Raw genomic sequence first — 14,705 nt, forward strand, 5'->3', positions numbered from 1 at the left:
ACTATGATTTTATTTACTATAGATTTTTAGACCTCTTTTTGGTATGAGTTATTGGCAGCTGTTATTAGTCTATTTCAATGATTTTCAGTTGGTGTGCTGCAAGAGGCACACTGGTGCACTACAAGAATTTTTAAAATATGCAATGTCTGACTGTTTAGTCAGGGCACTGACCTCTTTTCCCTTAGGTTGTCAAGTATAAAAATGACAACAACTAACACAACAATAGCTGTACAATGTGAATGAATCAAAATTATACCTATTTTTTAATGTCAGAACAACAAAAAATAATATGGGGGGTGTGCTGCAGAATTTCAGTAATTATTTTGTGTCCCATGAGATGAAAAAGATTGGAAATTGCTGGTCTAGTTGCTTTTTCCTAAATACGCTAAAATTTTTGTTGTTATTTGGCTGAATAATATTCAGATTCTTCTGGCTAAAGACAGGTTCCATAAAGTAATATGAAAGATTAAATATCAAAGAGTAGCCTTCTCAATATGGGGACTTCCAATCAGGAGGGAGGTGTAGTAGGTAGACACACTTCGCTTCCTTGTGTAACTACAGAGAGAATTACAATTAAACCTCAAAACAAATAACATCCAGAACTATCAGAAAATCTAATTGTATTGAAGTCTGACAACCAAGGATTTTAAAGAAGCCACATTCATCTAGATGGGTGGGAGGGGCAGAGATGCTGAGCTGGGCAGAGAGGCGAGGAGATACTGTGTGGCACAGAGAGGCAGCAGCAGTACAGCTGGTTCCACATTCACATGTGGTGGGTAAAAATCAGGAGGGACACTTTGGGAGTGAGAGATCCAAGCTCCAGGCCGACAACACAGCCCAGGGTTCCAGCACCAGATGATAAATCCCCATAAATTCTAGCTGTAAAAACTAGTAGGGGTTGGGGCAGTGGAAGAAACTGCTGGATTTTTAGGAGACTCTTTAAAGGGCCTGCAGAGTCTTAGATGGTTCACAAACCCACTCTGGGATTCAGCACCAGGGCAACAGCTGGAAGAGCACCAGTTGCATACAAGGAATGGATGAAGAGACTGGAAATGGGGCAATTGTGGGGTAAACCTCCAGAAGCCAGGCAGTGGCACTGTTCCCTCTCTGAACCGTCCCCCTACACAGAGCCACAAAGTAGTGAAGTGGGTTGCCCCCCACCCCGGTGATTACCTAAGGTTCCACACCACACAATTTACAGGTACCTTTTCTATAATAGACCATGCTACAGAGATAGGAAGTCAAAGCAGTTCTGCCTGATACACAGAAACAAACACAGGAAGGCTGCCAAATTGAGGAGACAAAGAAATATGGCCCAAATGAAAGAACAGAACAAAACCACAGAAAAAGAACTAAACAAAACAAAGATCAAGCTATGAGATGCAGAGAGTTCAAAACTCTGCATCTTGGATGTGCAGCATCTTGATATCAGGTTGCTCAAAGAATTTATTGAGTACAGTAACAACATAAAGGAAGAAATGAAAGTTACACTAAGTGAAATAAAGAAAAATGTACAGGGAACCAACAGTGAAGGGGAGGAAATCAACAATTTGGAACGTAAGGAAGTAATAAGCATTCAACCAGAAGAGCAAGAAGAAACAAGAATAAAAAAAAAAAAAAAACAAGGATAGTATAAGAATCCCCTGAGACATCTCCAAACATACGAACATCCAAATCATAGGGGTACCAGAAGAAAAGGAAGAGCAAAAAACTGAAAACTTATTTGAAAAATAATGAAAGAAAACTTCCCTAATTTGGTGAAGGAAATAAACATACAAGTCCAGGAAGCACAGAGAGCCCCAAATAAGATGGACACAAAGAGGACCACATCAAGACACATCATAATTAAAATGCCAAAGGTTAAAGATAAAGAGAGAATCTTAAAAGCAGCAAGAGAAAAACACAGAGTTACCTACAAAGGAGGTCTCATAAGGCTATCAGCTGATTTTTTCAAAAGGAACTTTGCAGGCTAGAAGGGACTGGCAAGAAGTGTTCAAAGTGATGAAGGACCTACAACCTAGATTACTCTATCCAGCAAAGCTATCATTTAGAATGGAAGGGCAGATAAAGTGCTTCCAAGATAAGGTAAAGCTAAAGGAGTTCATCATCACCAAGCCCTTATTATATGAAATGTCAAAGGGACATATTTAAGAAAAAGAAGATCAAAACTGTGAATATTAACATGTCAACAAATTCACAACTGTTAACAACTGAATAAAAAAACTAAGCAAACAAGCAGAACAGGAACAGAATCATATATATGGAGATCATCTGGAGGGTTTTCAGCAGGGAGGGCATAGGGGAAAAAGTTAGGAAAGGTACAGGGATTAAGAAGCACACTTGGTAAGTACAAAATAGAGAGCAGGGTGTTAAAAATAGTATAGGAAATGGGGAAGCCAAAGAATTTACATGCACAACCCAATGACATGAACTAAGGAGGGGAGGATTGCTGGAGAGGAGGCAGTACTGGGCTGAGGGCAGAAAATTTGAGACAACCATAATAATCAAATATATTTTTTAAAAAGAGTAGCCTTCTTAAGTACCATACTGTCCGTTATTTTCTAAGATCATAAACTGTGATCGAGTTAAATAAACTCTTCATCTTCCTCATATAATCATTCCTACTTAGCCCCATTTTTTCTTTTACTAAGTTGCATATTATACCCACAACCGCATACATACCATTGTCTCCAAAGTCCAAAGAGAAATGACTTTCTTCTCAACCTCTACATTGCCCAAAGGCCTGTATCCCTCGATAGAAGAAGTTGAGTCAGTTTTTGTGGGTAGTGCATAAGGAAGGTGGTCTTATACCACTCTTCACTCTGTAAAATTACCAAAAACTATCATTTAAGAGTTTTCCGTAGAGTGAAAAGCAGTAGACTTCTATATAGAGGTACCTTTCATATGCAAAGTGCTGATAACCAATTGATATACCAAGCATTTAGACACCATCTAAAGCTCCAGGACCTAACATTACAATGCAGTTTACTAGCATGCTCTCTTATGGATCTTATTATAACCTTTCAGATTTTGATACAATAAAAAGTCGGACATTGAGGAACATTAAGGCCTTGAAGATAGAGATAGTAACAAGCATGTCAAAACTCTCAAGTTTTCTGACAATCATTTGTTGCCCATTGATAGTAACAACTTTAAGCAAAAATATTGTTTCTGATATCAATGCATGCAAGTAAGTTAAAGGATCATTCTTTAGATATATATGGATAATTTTTGTTAATATAGTTAAATGTGAACTCATTGAGGATAGGAACCTTGGCTCATTAATGTATTTATCTCCTATGCCTAGGATAATACCCAGTACTCAGCAGGTGTGTGGTGCATAGTTGTGAAATAAAATATGATTTTTTTAGTATCTAAGGACTAAATAGATGCATAATTAGATTCAAATGAGATAGGCTTAATTTATTTTGTTCATTTTAATATTTATGTGAGCAAATTATTTCTTAAGTAACCTAGTGCCATAGTGTGATAGCACAAAATATTATAACTGACATGATTAAACAATTCACATTGTATAAATATTTTTAGTAACTTTGGGGATGCTTCTTATATTGCTTGCTTTGTATATGCTATCAAAAGTTTAAACATTTATTGTACCTGCTATGTTCCAGACTCTATATTTACCAAAATTGTAATTTTTGTTTATTGACTGTTTTTCAACTACACAAGATAAGAACATACCTTGTTCATCAGGCCAACATCTAGCTCAATGCCTGCCAATATATTGTGATATATTGTTGATAAATATTTGTTGAACAAATAAATGTATGAAATGCAATGAGTAGGACCTATTTTTAACAAAACTAGGATCTTCAAATAGAATTCTGTGGCATGAATGGAGATACATTATAACCGAACAAATGTGGGAGTAAGAGGAAAGAAATACAGCGAGAGACTCCCCAAACACCCTGCCCCTACTCCCAGTATTCATAGGTACTGAAAATGAGTAATGCAGTTAATTGTTGATATTCACTTGAGTTAACATATTTTTTCCTTAAACTCACCTGATATTCTATCCCATGGTGCCTGGTTTATTAAAAGAGGTGGTTTAGGCACTTCTAAGAGTAGAAGTTGATGAAGGGCAGTAGTTGACTAGCCTAAAAATCTAGATTCTAGTGGTAGCCCTGTCACTACTTCACTGTTTAATCTGGACACATCATCTGGGGGCCTCATTTTCTCATCTTATTAACATAATGTTTGACTCTAAAGAGTTCCTCTCACTCTAAAATGGTATCTTTCTGCCAGTTTTATCACTACTATAATCTGGCATAATATTAGGTACACTTTAATAAATATGCAATTTTTTAAAAGTTGGAGAGATTTTGGAATCTGAGAACAAGAACGAGGTGATGATCTGGAATTACGTAAGACGCTGCCACTTAATAGGATTAAGACTTAAACACATCTTAGGACATTGAGTAGAGATATTTGGAGGCAGAATGGGGCTTACATTTTTGTTTTATTAACAAGAAGAAAAGTGCTTTTGACTTTATTCATTTACAGTATTTTGACCTATCATAAAGACAACCAAGAATCTTAGGTTTAATTACATCTTTAAATATTATGTTATTGTGTCTGTAATATAAGTAAATTTCCCAGCACTCAGAGGGAAGGAGAAACTCCTTTACTGAGAATTCAGATTGGACATAGTTCTACACAACTATACAACTTGTTCCATAATACTATAATTACCTCAGTCATTTGGATCTTTAAATTGATTTACCTAATAAAGGCTTTTGGGGCTTAAAATAGTAATGTAATTGCCCAACTGTCTATTTTATTCTGTGTTATTGAGATCCACTAAACATTTTCTCATCAAGCTGTTGCTCTGTGATTGACAGGGAAACTTTTGCTAGTACCCTTGCAAGACAACTACTTACTCAATGGAGATTAATCAGATATATATTTATTCCACTTGGGGAATATTGAGATAGGCATAATTCAGAGAATTATTGCCATCTGATATATTGCCCTATGTGGGGCATCTTTTTAAATCCACAAGTCACTGCAATTCTATTAGGCCACTTATGTGACAAGAGCAGATGAGCTCCCACATTGAATTGTGGCACAGCTAGTGTTTCTCCTTGCCAAAAAGGGCAAAGGCCTTGAGCAAGAAGCCAGCTTTTTCCTGATTACAAAACTGACCACATTCCTTGCCAACCTATCAGTGTCTGTTGTTTTTTTTTTCTGGTAATGCATTATTCTTCTCAGAGAGAACTCCACTTTTTTCGTTATGACATGGCATTTGTCATTTAAACGTCAACTGATGTGACATTGCTGCACTGCTATTGATGGATAAATTTAATAATCAAGTTTTTAAAGAGAAAAACTTGATATAAAAAAATCTAAACCTATCAGCCCCTACCTTCTTTCTCTCAACTGTTTACTTTTACAGAATTTGGACAGCAGTTAGCATCATTTTGGGCTTTGTGAAGTAGTAGAATAAGTACCTTAGCATATAACACTTCAGTAGAATGCTGATAGCAAATTTAAAAGTATGAATACATGTTTGATTCAAAATTTTCTTCAGATAATATGATTAGAGATTCGACCAGGGGTGGGCAGCAAGAAAAAACTTTGTCCAAATAAGTTTATCTGGTGTTTCAGAACCCAGAGATTTAAAGTTTCCATTTAAGAAGCAACTGAATATTGAACAATCTTTTTACTTTGATAGTTTTAAATACTGTACAGCTCTCACCCCTCATAAGACACTAAACATGTGGGCCATTGGCGAGACAGTGTGGCAATATTTTCCTTGTAATATACCAAGTCTTGCCAAAGCAGTGAACAAAATTATGACACAACATTTTGTTACAGCTGGCTCTGTGACAGAAGAGTGCCAGCCAACTCAGGCCTGGTTCTTTGTGCGTTTATTCCCACCTCTCCCAAATATTTGGAAACTAATGTCTTGACTCATTGGTGTGTTCACAAGTTCTATTACCACAAGTCTTTTTCTTTGAACGGATTGGTCTTTTGCAAGAAATAGACAAAATATCAACGTGAATTACAGCAATTCCTATTCCATGCTGTTATGGGTGAAACTCTGGGAGATTCTCTTATTGACCCAGAAAGTGATTCCTTCGCTGATACACTGTCTGCAAGCACTTCACAAGGTAAAGTTCATTCCAGATGTGGCTGTTGGGGTACTTCGGGCATTTATAGAAAGTTAAAATTGCTCTTGTAGTTTGTTTTCTAAATTATATTTGTTATAGTACTGTTATGTGTGTAGCCCAGTATTTTAATGCTTAGCTTACTGCTATTGGGTTCACTTATAAGCATATAAGAACTTTAAAAAGAAACCTAAACTAATTCATATTTTATCTCTGTGCATGACTCCCATTTCTTGAAGTTTAAGCATTAAAGGTAGATTTACAAAAAGACCTATTTATTTTTATTTCCTGGATTTATATATGTTTGGCAAAATTACTTAAGGTCTCTTTAGAATACATGAAGAGTCACTTTTTATCCTTTTAGTCTTATACATTAGCTACCTCTCACAGCAGTTTTTATTCCTTCTGCAGCATTTTTATTTCTCTTAAAGCTGTCTCAGCATGTTTTTGTTCCACTTTAATATCTAGATATTTGTGTGTACATTTTAATTTCTACCAAAGAATTGCAAGCTTCCAGAGTATAGGACCAAGTTAAATACTTCTTTATACTTCTTAGGATACCTAGCATAGTACCTAATGCATTGCAGAGTAGTGGGGACCTTGGAGAATGTCTATTCTTAGCATCTCATTTACACATAAAGAAAATGAGGTACCTAAATGCCTATTGCATGCTAAACGAATGACTAATTACTACTTTTTCTCATACATACATATGATTCAAACACATATGTGATTTTCAACATTTCTTTCTTTGCTGTTGCAAAATGTCAGTTTTCTCCTTTTTTAATGCTTTTTAATTTTAATTTTTTCAATTACAGTCGACATTTATTATTATATTAGTTTTGGGTGTACAGCGTTAGAGTTCTTCCTTTCTATAGCTCCTTCTACTGGACTTTCTTAGCACAGCTTTTTTCTGTTTTATACTGTTTTGTATTTCTATATTTCTATTTTATTTTTTCTTCTCCTGGATGTTAAAAATAGATTGTGTTAAGTAGTGTGATTCATATTTTACAATATTAGTGCTAAAACATTAAAGTTAAATCACTTAATTCTTGAAATGATGGCTTTACATTTTAACATTTTAATTTTTCTGGAAGCCTGAAGTTTAAACACACTAAAGGTAATTTTTACAGGAACTACTATAAAGGACACATGGACAAAACCAAGGGGGAGGGAGGAAGCAAGGTGGGTTTGGCTGGGGTCAGGGGGAGCGGTGGGGAGAAAATGCAGACAACTGTAATTGAACAACAATAAAGTAATTTAAAAAAATTCAAAACTCTTGCTTTAAAAAATTCATTTAAAATAGTCCCTGAAATTATGTTTTCTTTTATTATGATTTGACTCAATGTATATTTCTATCATCTTAGCCTCTTAAAAAGGAATTTAATTTCATTATATGATTAAAAAGGTCTGTTCTCTGTTTCTGCAAGCCATAAAAATTATGGTTATCTTTCTCCAGTTCCTGATTTCGCTAGCATCAAGGCAGAATGTTCCAGCAATAGTGTGAAATAATTCTTGTGTCAAAATTTGATAATTGTTCCAGTTTGCAAAGAATATGTTCACAGGGCAGTGCAGCAGATGTTTATGTTAACTGGGGTACAAGTGCTGTTATGGTGAGGAGAGCTGTGTGATTCAAGTTAGTTTTCACTCTGTACTAATCTCTTTAGTTTTGTGCCTTGAAATTACCCTGGATTTAATTTTTTTGAGTTTCAAATCCCCTTAAACTAGGAAGAAATACTTTTCTTCCTAATTAACATGGTACAGAACAGAATTATTACCAATTAAGAAATTATATGTTGTACCAATAATTTAACTCTTATCTTACATGGTATCTGATTATTTCTTATTCATAAGTGTTGTTTTCTGTTAAAAATATGAGGTTCTAAAGGTCAAAGATCTGTGGTTAACTTCTATTGTATTTTATAGATATTGACAAAATACTTACTCTACCTTTGCCAAAATGGACAAACTTGAAAATAAATTGGGAATGTGATCATCATTAGCTATTTGAGTCTGGCAGAGATGAAACACTGTAGAGGTTAGGTAATTGGCCTAGATATAGTAATTTTAGTGCTCCTTCTTCCTCATCATAGGCAAGGCAGAATTGGGGGTTGCTGCAAGTAGATGGGTGCTTCTGTTGACTAAAAAGTAGCTCATTGAGTGTGAATGATCCAGATGTCCAGCTATATTGGCCATATTCATAAGATTAAAAACTCCATGTAGCCACTCTGTCCAAAGAGGGCTTTTCTACTTTTTTCTAGGCTCCATGGTAATTGTGACCCACTTTGTCTTATTCTCCTTTCTGTCTTCATCATGAGCTTCTCAAGCAACCTCAAGTAACCCCATGCTGGCTCTGAAATCATTTCCACTAGTAAAAATTGGCAAGATTGAAGGGAAGCTTCCACAAATTCAAGCTGAATATGCCTCCTACTTTCAGTGCCAGACTTAGTCCTGTGTGAATTCTCTAATTTTAAGTTGTTGCACCAGAGCATTGAAAGATGATGACACGTTTGTCCTTTGGAGCTGATTGAGCAATGGAAATATGCCTTAGAGACATGACAAATGCTGCAATAGATGATTCTTGAAACAAGAGTCTCTCCTGAGATAGGAATAAGTGATTGATTACCCGTCATTTTTATTGAGGGATACTTAAACTGTGTCCATGTGATTCCAGGCAACTGTATACTTGGAACCAGTTAGGTAATTGACCAAAGTTTTCACCTTTCCAGAAGTTTGAAGGGACCAATGTAGTATCAGAGGATGTAACCACCAATCTTGTCTTGGCCACATACTTTCTCTGTGAGTTTGATCAGGTCACTTATCTTCTCTACCCTCCATTGCTGCATATATTAACAGAAAACACAGGGTTATTGTGAGGATTAAATGACACAATATTTGTGAAAGTACATCTGAAACCCAATATAGAGTGTATTTTTTGGCCTTGTAGTATTAATCACTTGTGGATAGAATGGAAGACATACTTTTCCTAAATGCCTAAATTTGAAGTATTTTAAGGATTATGGGGATGGGGGAGAACTTTAGAATTCTTTATGCCACATTAGTGGCAGTTTTGAGTGAGATGAAGCTTCTGCATGGCCTCCAGCAAAGTGTTAATAAGGAAATGAACAAAGTTAGAGAAAGCATCTTTCTGTCTGATTGTTTTAAATGGGAGAATTACCTCCCACTTTCATTAACATTTGTCTATGAAAAGGTTGAATTTTCAAAAGTTGAAATCCTCTTTTGGACTTAAGTGAGAGTGGTGATTACATATATTCTTCTCAGAGACACTGAAAAACTGTCTTAGATTGTAATGTTTTCTATATGCTGAAAATTAAGGTTATTGACATAGCTCTGAATTTTATAATCTAACATGTCATAATAATTTAGGGCCTTTTTAAAGAATTGACTCTTATGGCCCTAGCTAATATGACTCAATGGATTAAGCATCAGCTGCCTATGAACCAAAAGATCACTGGTACGGTTCCCAGTCAGGGCACATGCCTGGGTTGCAGACCAGGTCCCCAGTTGGGTACATGCAAAAGGCAACCAGTTGATGTTTCTCTCACATGTTGATGTTTCTCTCCTCTTCTTTTTCTCTCTCCTCTCTCTAAAAATAAATTAAATTAAAAATAAAAATTAAAAAAATACTTCTACTACTGTCCATATTAATTTTTTCCTTTAGTATGACTCTGATTTTATCATTTATTTCTGATTTAACTGTTCAAATCTCTTTTCTGATAACCAAGACTTAGTAGATTTAGTAGATTTCTAGACTCTGAGAAACCCCTTACTATGTTTTCAAGAACTGTTATTTCTCTTGTACTTCATTCAAATTATGAATTATAGGAATCACTCAAAACAAATGTCATTTATATCAGATGCTTACAAGTAAAAACAGCATTTAAAAAATTTTTATTTTCCCATAGATTTCTAAGGAATACAACTCATCTGTCTTGAAAGCTACCTGACAGCAATTATCCATTTAAACTGTTGAGGTGTAAAACATGAGTCGTTAAATGAAAAACAATTTTTATACTTCCAAAAGAAGTTGTCATAGATTACTATGTTTGTCAGCATTCTCACTTATAATTTGAATAAATTTACCTTGAAGAAATTCTAAAATCATTATAGCTCTTTGTAAGGTACATATTCTTTGCATCAGAGGAAATCTGAGCAAAGCAAATTTCTTCATTCTATTAGATCAACAACACTGACACAAAGTTTCTATTACTTTAGGTTCCTTTGAATACCCTTAAATTAGACATTAGAAAGCTTTTCAGCAAATGCCTCCTGTGCATCTGCTAATGTTGAATATTTGTGAAAATATATGATAAAGAATGAGTCGGACTTATCTGAATGGAACTAAGTTTCTATAAAACTCTACCAGCTTACCCTCTTTTGGCTGTTTGAGTGCACAGATTTTTGGACCCTTGTTATTTTTATTTATTTATTTTATTAAATATTCCCTTATTTAAATAAGAGATTGGCAACACAAGATTGAAGTTCCCACAGTGATGAATGGTTTGCTTTATAAAATAAATTTAAAGCAGTCAACTGTCAATTACCTACATATGAATTATCCCTCATTACCTTATTTCAGGATTTCTGTACAGTTTTTTAGCTGGCCTTCTAAATGAGAAACTCAGCTAAATGGTCCTAAAAATCATTCTTTATTACCAGTCTTCTAATAAGCATTGAGCATCTACTATAGTGAACATTGTGAAGTCTGAACACTTTTGCCTGGCTTCCAAAGCTCTTCATAATTTGGTTCCACTTTATGTATCTTCCCTACAAACCCACGAGATTGGCTTGCTTACTCTAATAGGACTAACTTCGTTGTCCCATGTATAAGTCATATTCACTATAGCCACCAAAACCTATTATAGCTTGGAATGCCCTTCCTAATTCTTGTACCTTTTCAAATCCTCCTTGTCCTTCAAGGTAAGGTTCAGGTAACATCTATGCCATGAAGCTTTCTCTGATATATTACTGTTAATCTTGTCCCTCTCATCTAAGCTGAAAATATATTCAGAATATGTCTCCTCTCCTCCCTCCACTGCCACCACCCTGATCCAGGCCACCAGCCCTTGCCTGGATTGCTATCTCAGTCTCTCAACAGATTTTCTTGCCTCTGCCCTTACCTCCTGATAGCCTAGTTTAGCCCATCATCCAGTGGGATTATTTTTAAAAGTAAATCAGATCTGTCACTCTGCTCAAAACCCTACAGTGGCTCCTCACTTCACTTATAACAAAAGCCCAACCTGCCCTCAGCTCCCACCCCACCCACTCACCTCTCTGTCCCCTCTTCTATCTGTCCTTTACTCACTCTGTTCCCATCACACTGGCTTCCTTGCTGTTCTTCCAACATTCCATGCATGCTCCTGCCTTAATGCTTTCATTCCCTCTGGCATCTTAGGGGACTCAGCTCCTCCTAATCTTTGCTCAGATCGTACCTTCTAGGGAGGACTGCCTTGACCACCTCTTCTCTGTGCCAAATTATCTATCCACCCCATGCTCTGCCCTTCCCCTACCCATGCTCTACACTTTCTTATTTCTAAAGTATTCATCTTCTAACATACCATATATATTTTTTTGCATTTATTGTTTAGCGTCCACTTTACACCACTAGCATATTAATCCCACAAAGGCAGAGATCTTTGTCTTTGGTCCCCCATTGGTATATACACCAAATGCCTAGAATATGCTCCATGAATAGCAGGGCTCATTAATACTTATTAAAATGAAAGAATAAAATCCTCTAACCTTTTTGGTCTGTATCATACTACTTAGCCTTTACCTGGAGACTGCCTGATATTATTTTCTGTTTTCTGCATTCCCTAGGCCAAATTACACAGTCACTGGTGATAAGACCCATGTTTTATTCTCTTCTTTGTTTCACAAGTATGTAACACAGTGATTTTCAACCTTTTTCATCTCATGGCACACATAAACTAACTACTGAAATTCTGTGGCACACCAAAAAATATATATTTTACCAATCTGACAAAAAGTATAGATATAACTTTGATTTGTTCGCACCAGGTGGTTATTGTTTTGTTGGTTGTTGTCAATTTTTTTATTTGACAATTTAAGGGAAAAGAGGTCAGTGCCCCTGACTTAGTAGTCAGCTATTGCATGTTTTTAAAATTCTTGTGGCATACCAGCTGAAAAATCACTGATCTAACCCATAAGAAGTATCTAATGAGTTCTTGATGACTTACTAATACCAAGCTGATCAAACTTTACCCTGGAAGCTCCTGAGGTCAAGCACTGGAATATATTTAACACATACAAACCAAAGTTTAGTGTACACTAAATACTATTCTAAAACCAATGCTAATATAAACAAACCGACAATATTACATATGGGAAAAACAAGTACAAATATATTTTGAATTACCTATTATAGTTATTTGCACCATATCCTCTCATTGGTTTGAATATCATTAGTTGAGTATCTTTAAATATTAATGTGAGTGTCTTAAGTTTGTGAGTTATCCAAATGTCTGGCTTCTTCTGCAAGTCTGCCTACTTTTTGAAACTCCCAGTATTCATTTGAACTCCCAAGAGACTAATTTGTGATCAGTGCTAAGAGGAGTAACTTATTTGGCTCTGCATTGTACAGCATACACAGTACTTAGAACAATGCCTGATATGTAATGTGTCCAACAAATGCTAATTTTGTCTTCTGGCCCTTAAAATGGAAGTTACCACTCTGATATAATACAGATTTTCATTATTTGTGCTATCAAAAGTTTTCTATTACCATGATTAACTCAGTCAGACTAATTGCTTGTCCTCTTATAATCTTTTTCTTAGCATTTTTCCAAACATTTGGATAGTACTGGATAGTTACATATTATCAATCATAGTTCCAGAAGAAATAACATGTTTAATTTCTTATTTTAGCAAAGAGCCAGTGGCAAAATTTAATAACAGGAATTCTAACATTCTGTGTCCCATACATGTGGACACAATGACTCCCCTTACTTCTTTTACTTAAGTCACTTTTTTGGAAAAAATAAAATATTTATTGTTCTTACATTTTTGCTTTGCATTAGCAATCAGATATTTTTAATGTAAGATTATTGGATGTTACTTTACTATTGTTTTATACTTTACATAAAACCCTGCCATTAGTTTTTTAAATTGTACACCTATTACATAGATGTCTAGGCAAGTTTGCTTAGTTGATTAAAATATGATGCTAATAAGAACCAAAAGTGTAAGCTTGACATAATTGTGGCCAGAGTTGCATAGAAATCTTTGCCATTGATACAGCCACATCTCTAGCCAATTACAAGATATGAACAATTGACCCAGTGGAAACAATTCAACTTGCAAGTGTATGTCCTATATAAAATCTAATCATCTTTCATATTATATTCATTTAGTTATTACCACTTCAGCAAACTCAGATAATACAAGGGGCATGCTGAATGACAGAGACAAGTATCTTTTCCTTGTATCTTTATCAATAATCAAATCCTAATCATCTCACTTGGGCCCTCTTAATTCAAAAGCCATCTCTGTCATGAAGGTATTCCCAATTATTTCACGTTAGTCTCTTTCTCCCCTCCATTTGTAGAGCACTTATTGTTTCTATTACTAGTTTGATCTCTATACTTCCTTTGGTTATTAAACATCTTTTACCTTGGTAGCTTCTAAAGATCAAGAACTACATTATAGTGTATTTTTTGTGAGTCCTGAAAAATGCCTTGAACATACTATTAGGTAACTGGTTAGATGGTTATGATTTTATATTACTGAGTAAGCATATACTGAGATTAAGATATTGAGAAATAAAAATGCCAAAGAACAGTGAAACAAGGAAAGCTTTTAGGAAAGAGAAACACCATTATAAAATATAATGATAATTGTTCTAAGAAGCAAGGTTTACAAAATATGCTGTTGATACAAAGAAGAGTTAAATAAGTAGCATAAAATTGGTAGCTTGGGTTTACCTACTATTTCATTTAAATGGAATGTCTCAAAAGATTAACTAACTGATCCAAATACATTAACCTCCCAAACACAGGACCGCTGACGTGGGCATTAGCATTTGGAAAAAGATTTCCTGCATTATTAAAAAACACACAGGGCATTTGTAAACAGAATAGGTTTTACTTATAAGTCAAATGTATCTAAAGCAAAAACATAACTTTTCATACTCACTCTTTAGGATAAAATGTATATCCTTTGACATTTTACCTGCCTTGTATACACTGATTTGAGGACCTTGGTTGAGTATGCATTTAGCCTTTGTTGTATAAGGAAGTAAGTTAGAAAAATATGTAGTTTATTAATGCTAATGTTAATACTGTTTTATAACATCTGAAGAGGAAAATTCTTAAATGAATGCGCTAGGAATTCTATAACAATCCTTTTAACACAAGTTGGTGACTTTTTATTGGCTTATCTAGTTGATCTGCATGTTTTCTTCTACAACCCCCTACTCCTAGAACACTTACAGGTATCTCCTAGTTAATCTTTAAAAAAGATCTTTTTATCCTCACCTAAGGATATGCTCATTGACTTTATAGAGGGGAGAAAAAGAGGGGAAGACATATCAAT

The 14,705-nt window shown here is 35.1% G+C and overlaps 1 protein-coding gene across 4 annotated transcripts in view; it reads left to right on the plus strand.

Moving 5' to 3' along the window:
• PPARG (peroxisome proliferator activated receptor gamma) overlaps nt 1-14,705 on the plus strand; it is a 147,030-nt gene that overhangs the window by 57,440 nt on the left and 74,885 nt on the right. Inside the window, exon 1 of one of the 4 annotated variants that reach the window (XM_037139321.2) lies at nt 6,053-6,134. The exons of the other annotated variants lie outside the window; for them this stretch is intronic. Within the exon in view, the coding sequence (XP_036995216.2) occupies nt 6,053-6,134 (82 nt within the window). Of the gene's footprint in view, nt 1-6,052; nt 6,135-14,705 lie in introns of those variants that run through there. 4 annotated transcript variants of the gene reach the window in all.

The sequence above is a fragment of the Artibeus jamaicensis genome, unplaced genomic scaffold, assembly GCF_021234435.1.
Source record: "Artibeus jamaicensis isolate MK-2021 breed Jamaican fruit bat unplaced genomic scaffold, CSHL_Jam_final contig_519, whole genome shotgun sequence".
In the NCBI taxonomy this organism is placed as follows: domain Eukaryota; kingdom Metazoa; phylum Chordata; class Mammalia; order Chiroptera; family Phyllostomidae; genus Artibeus; species Artibeus jamaicensis.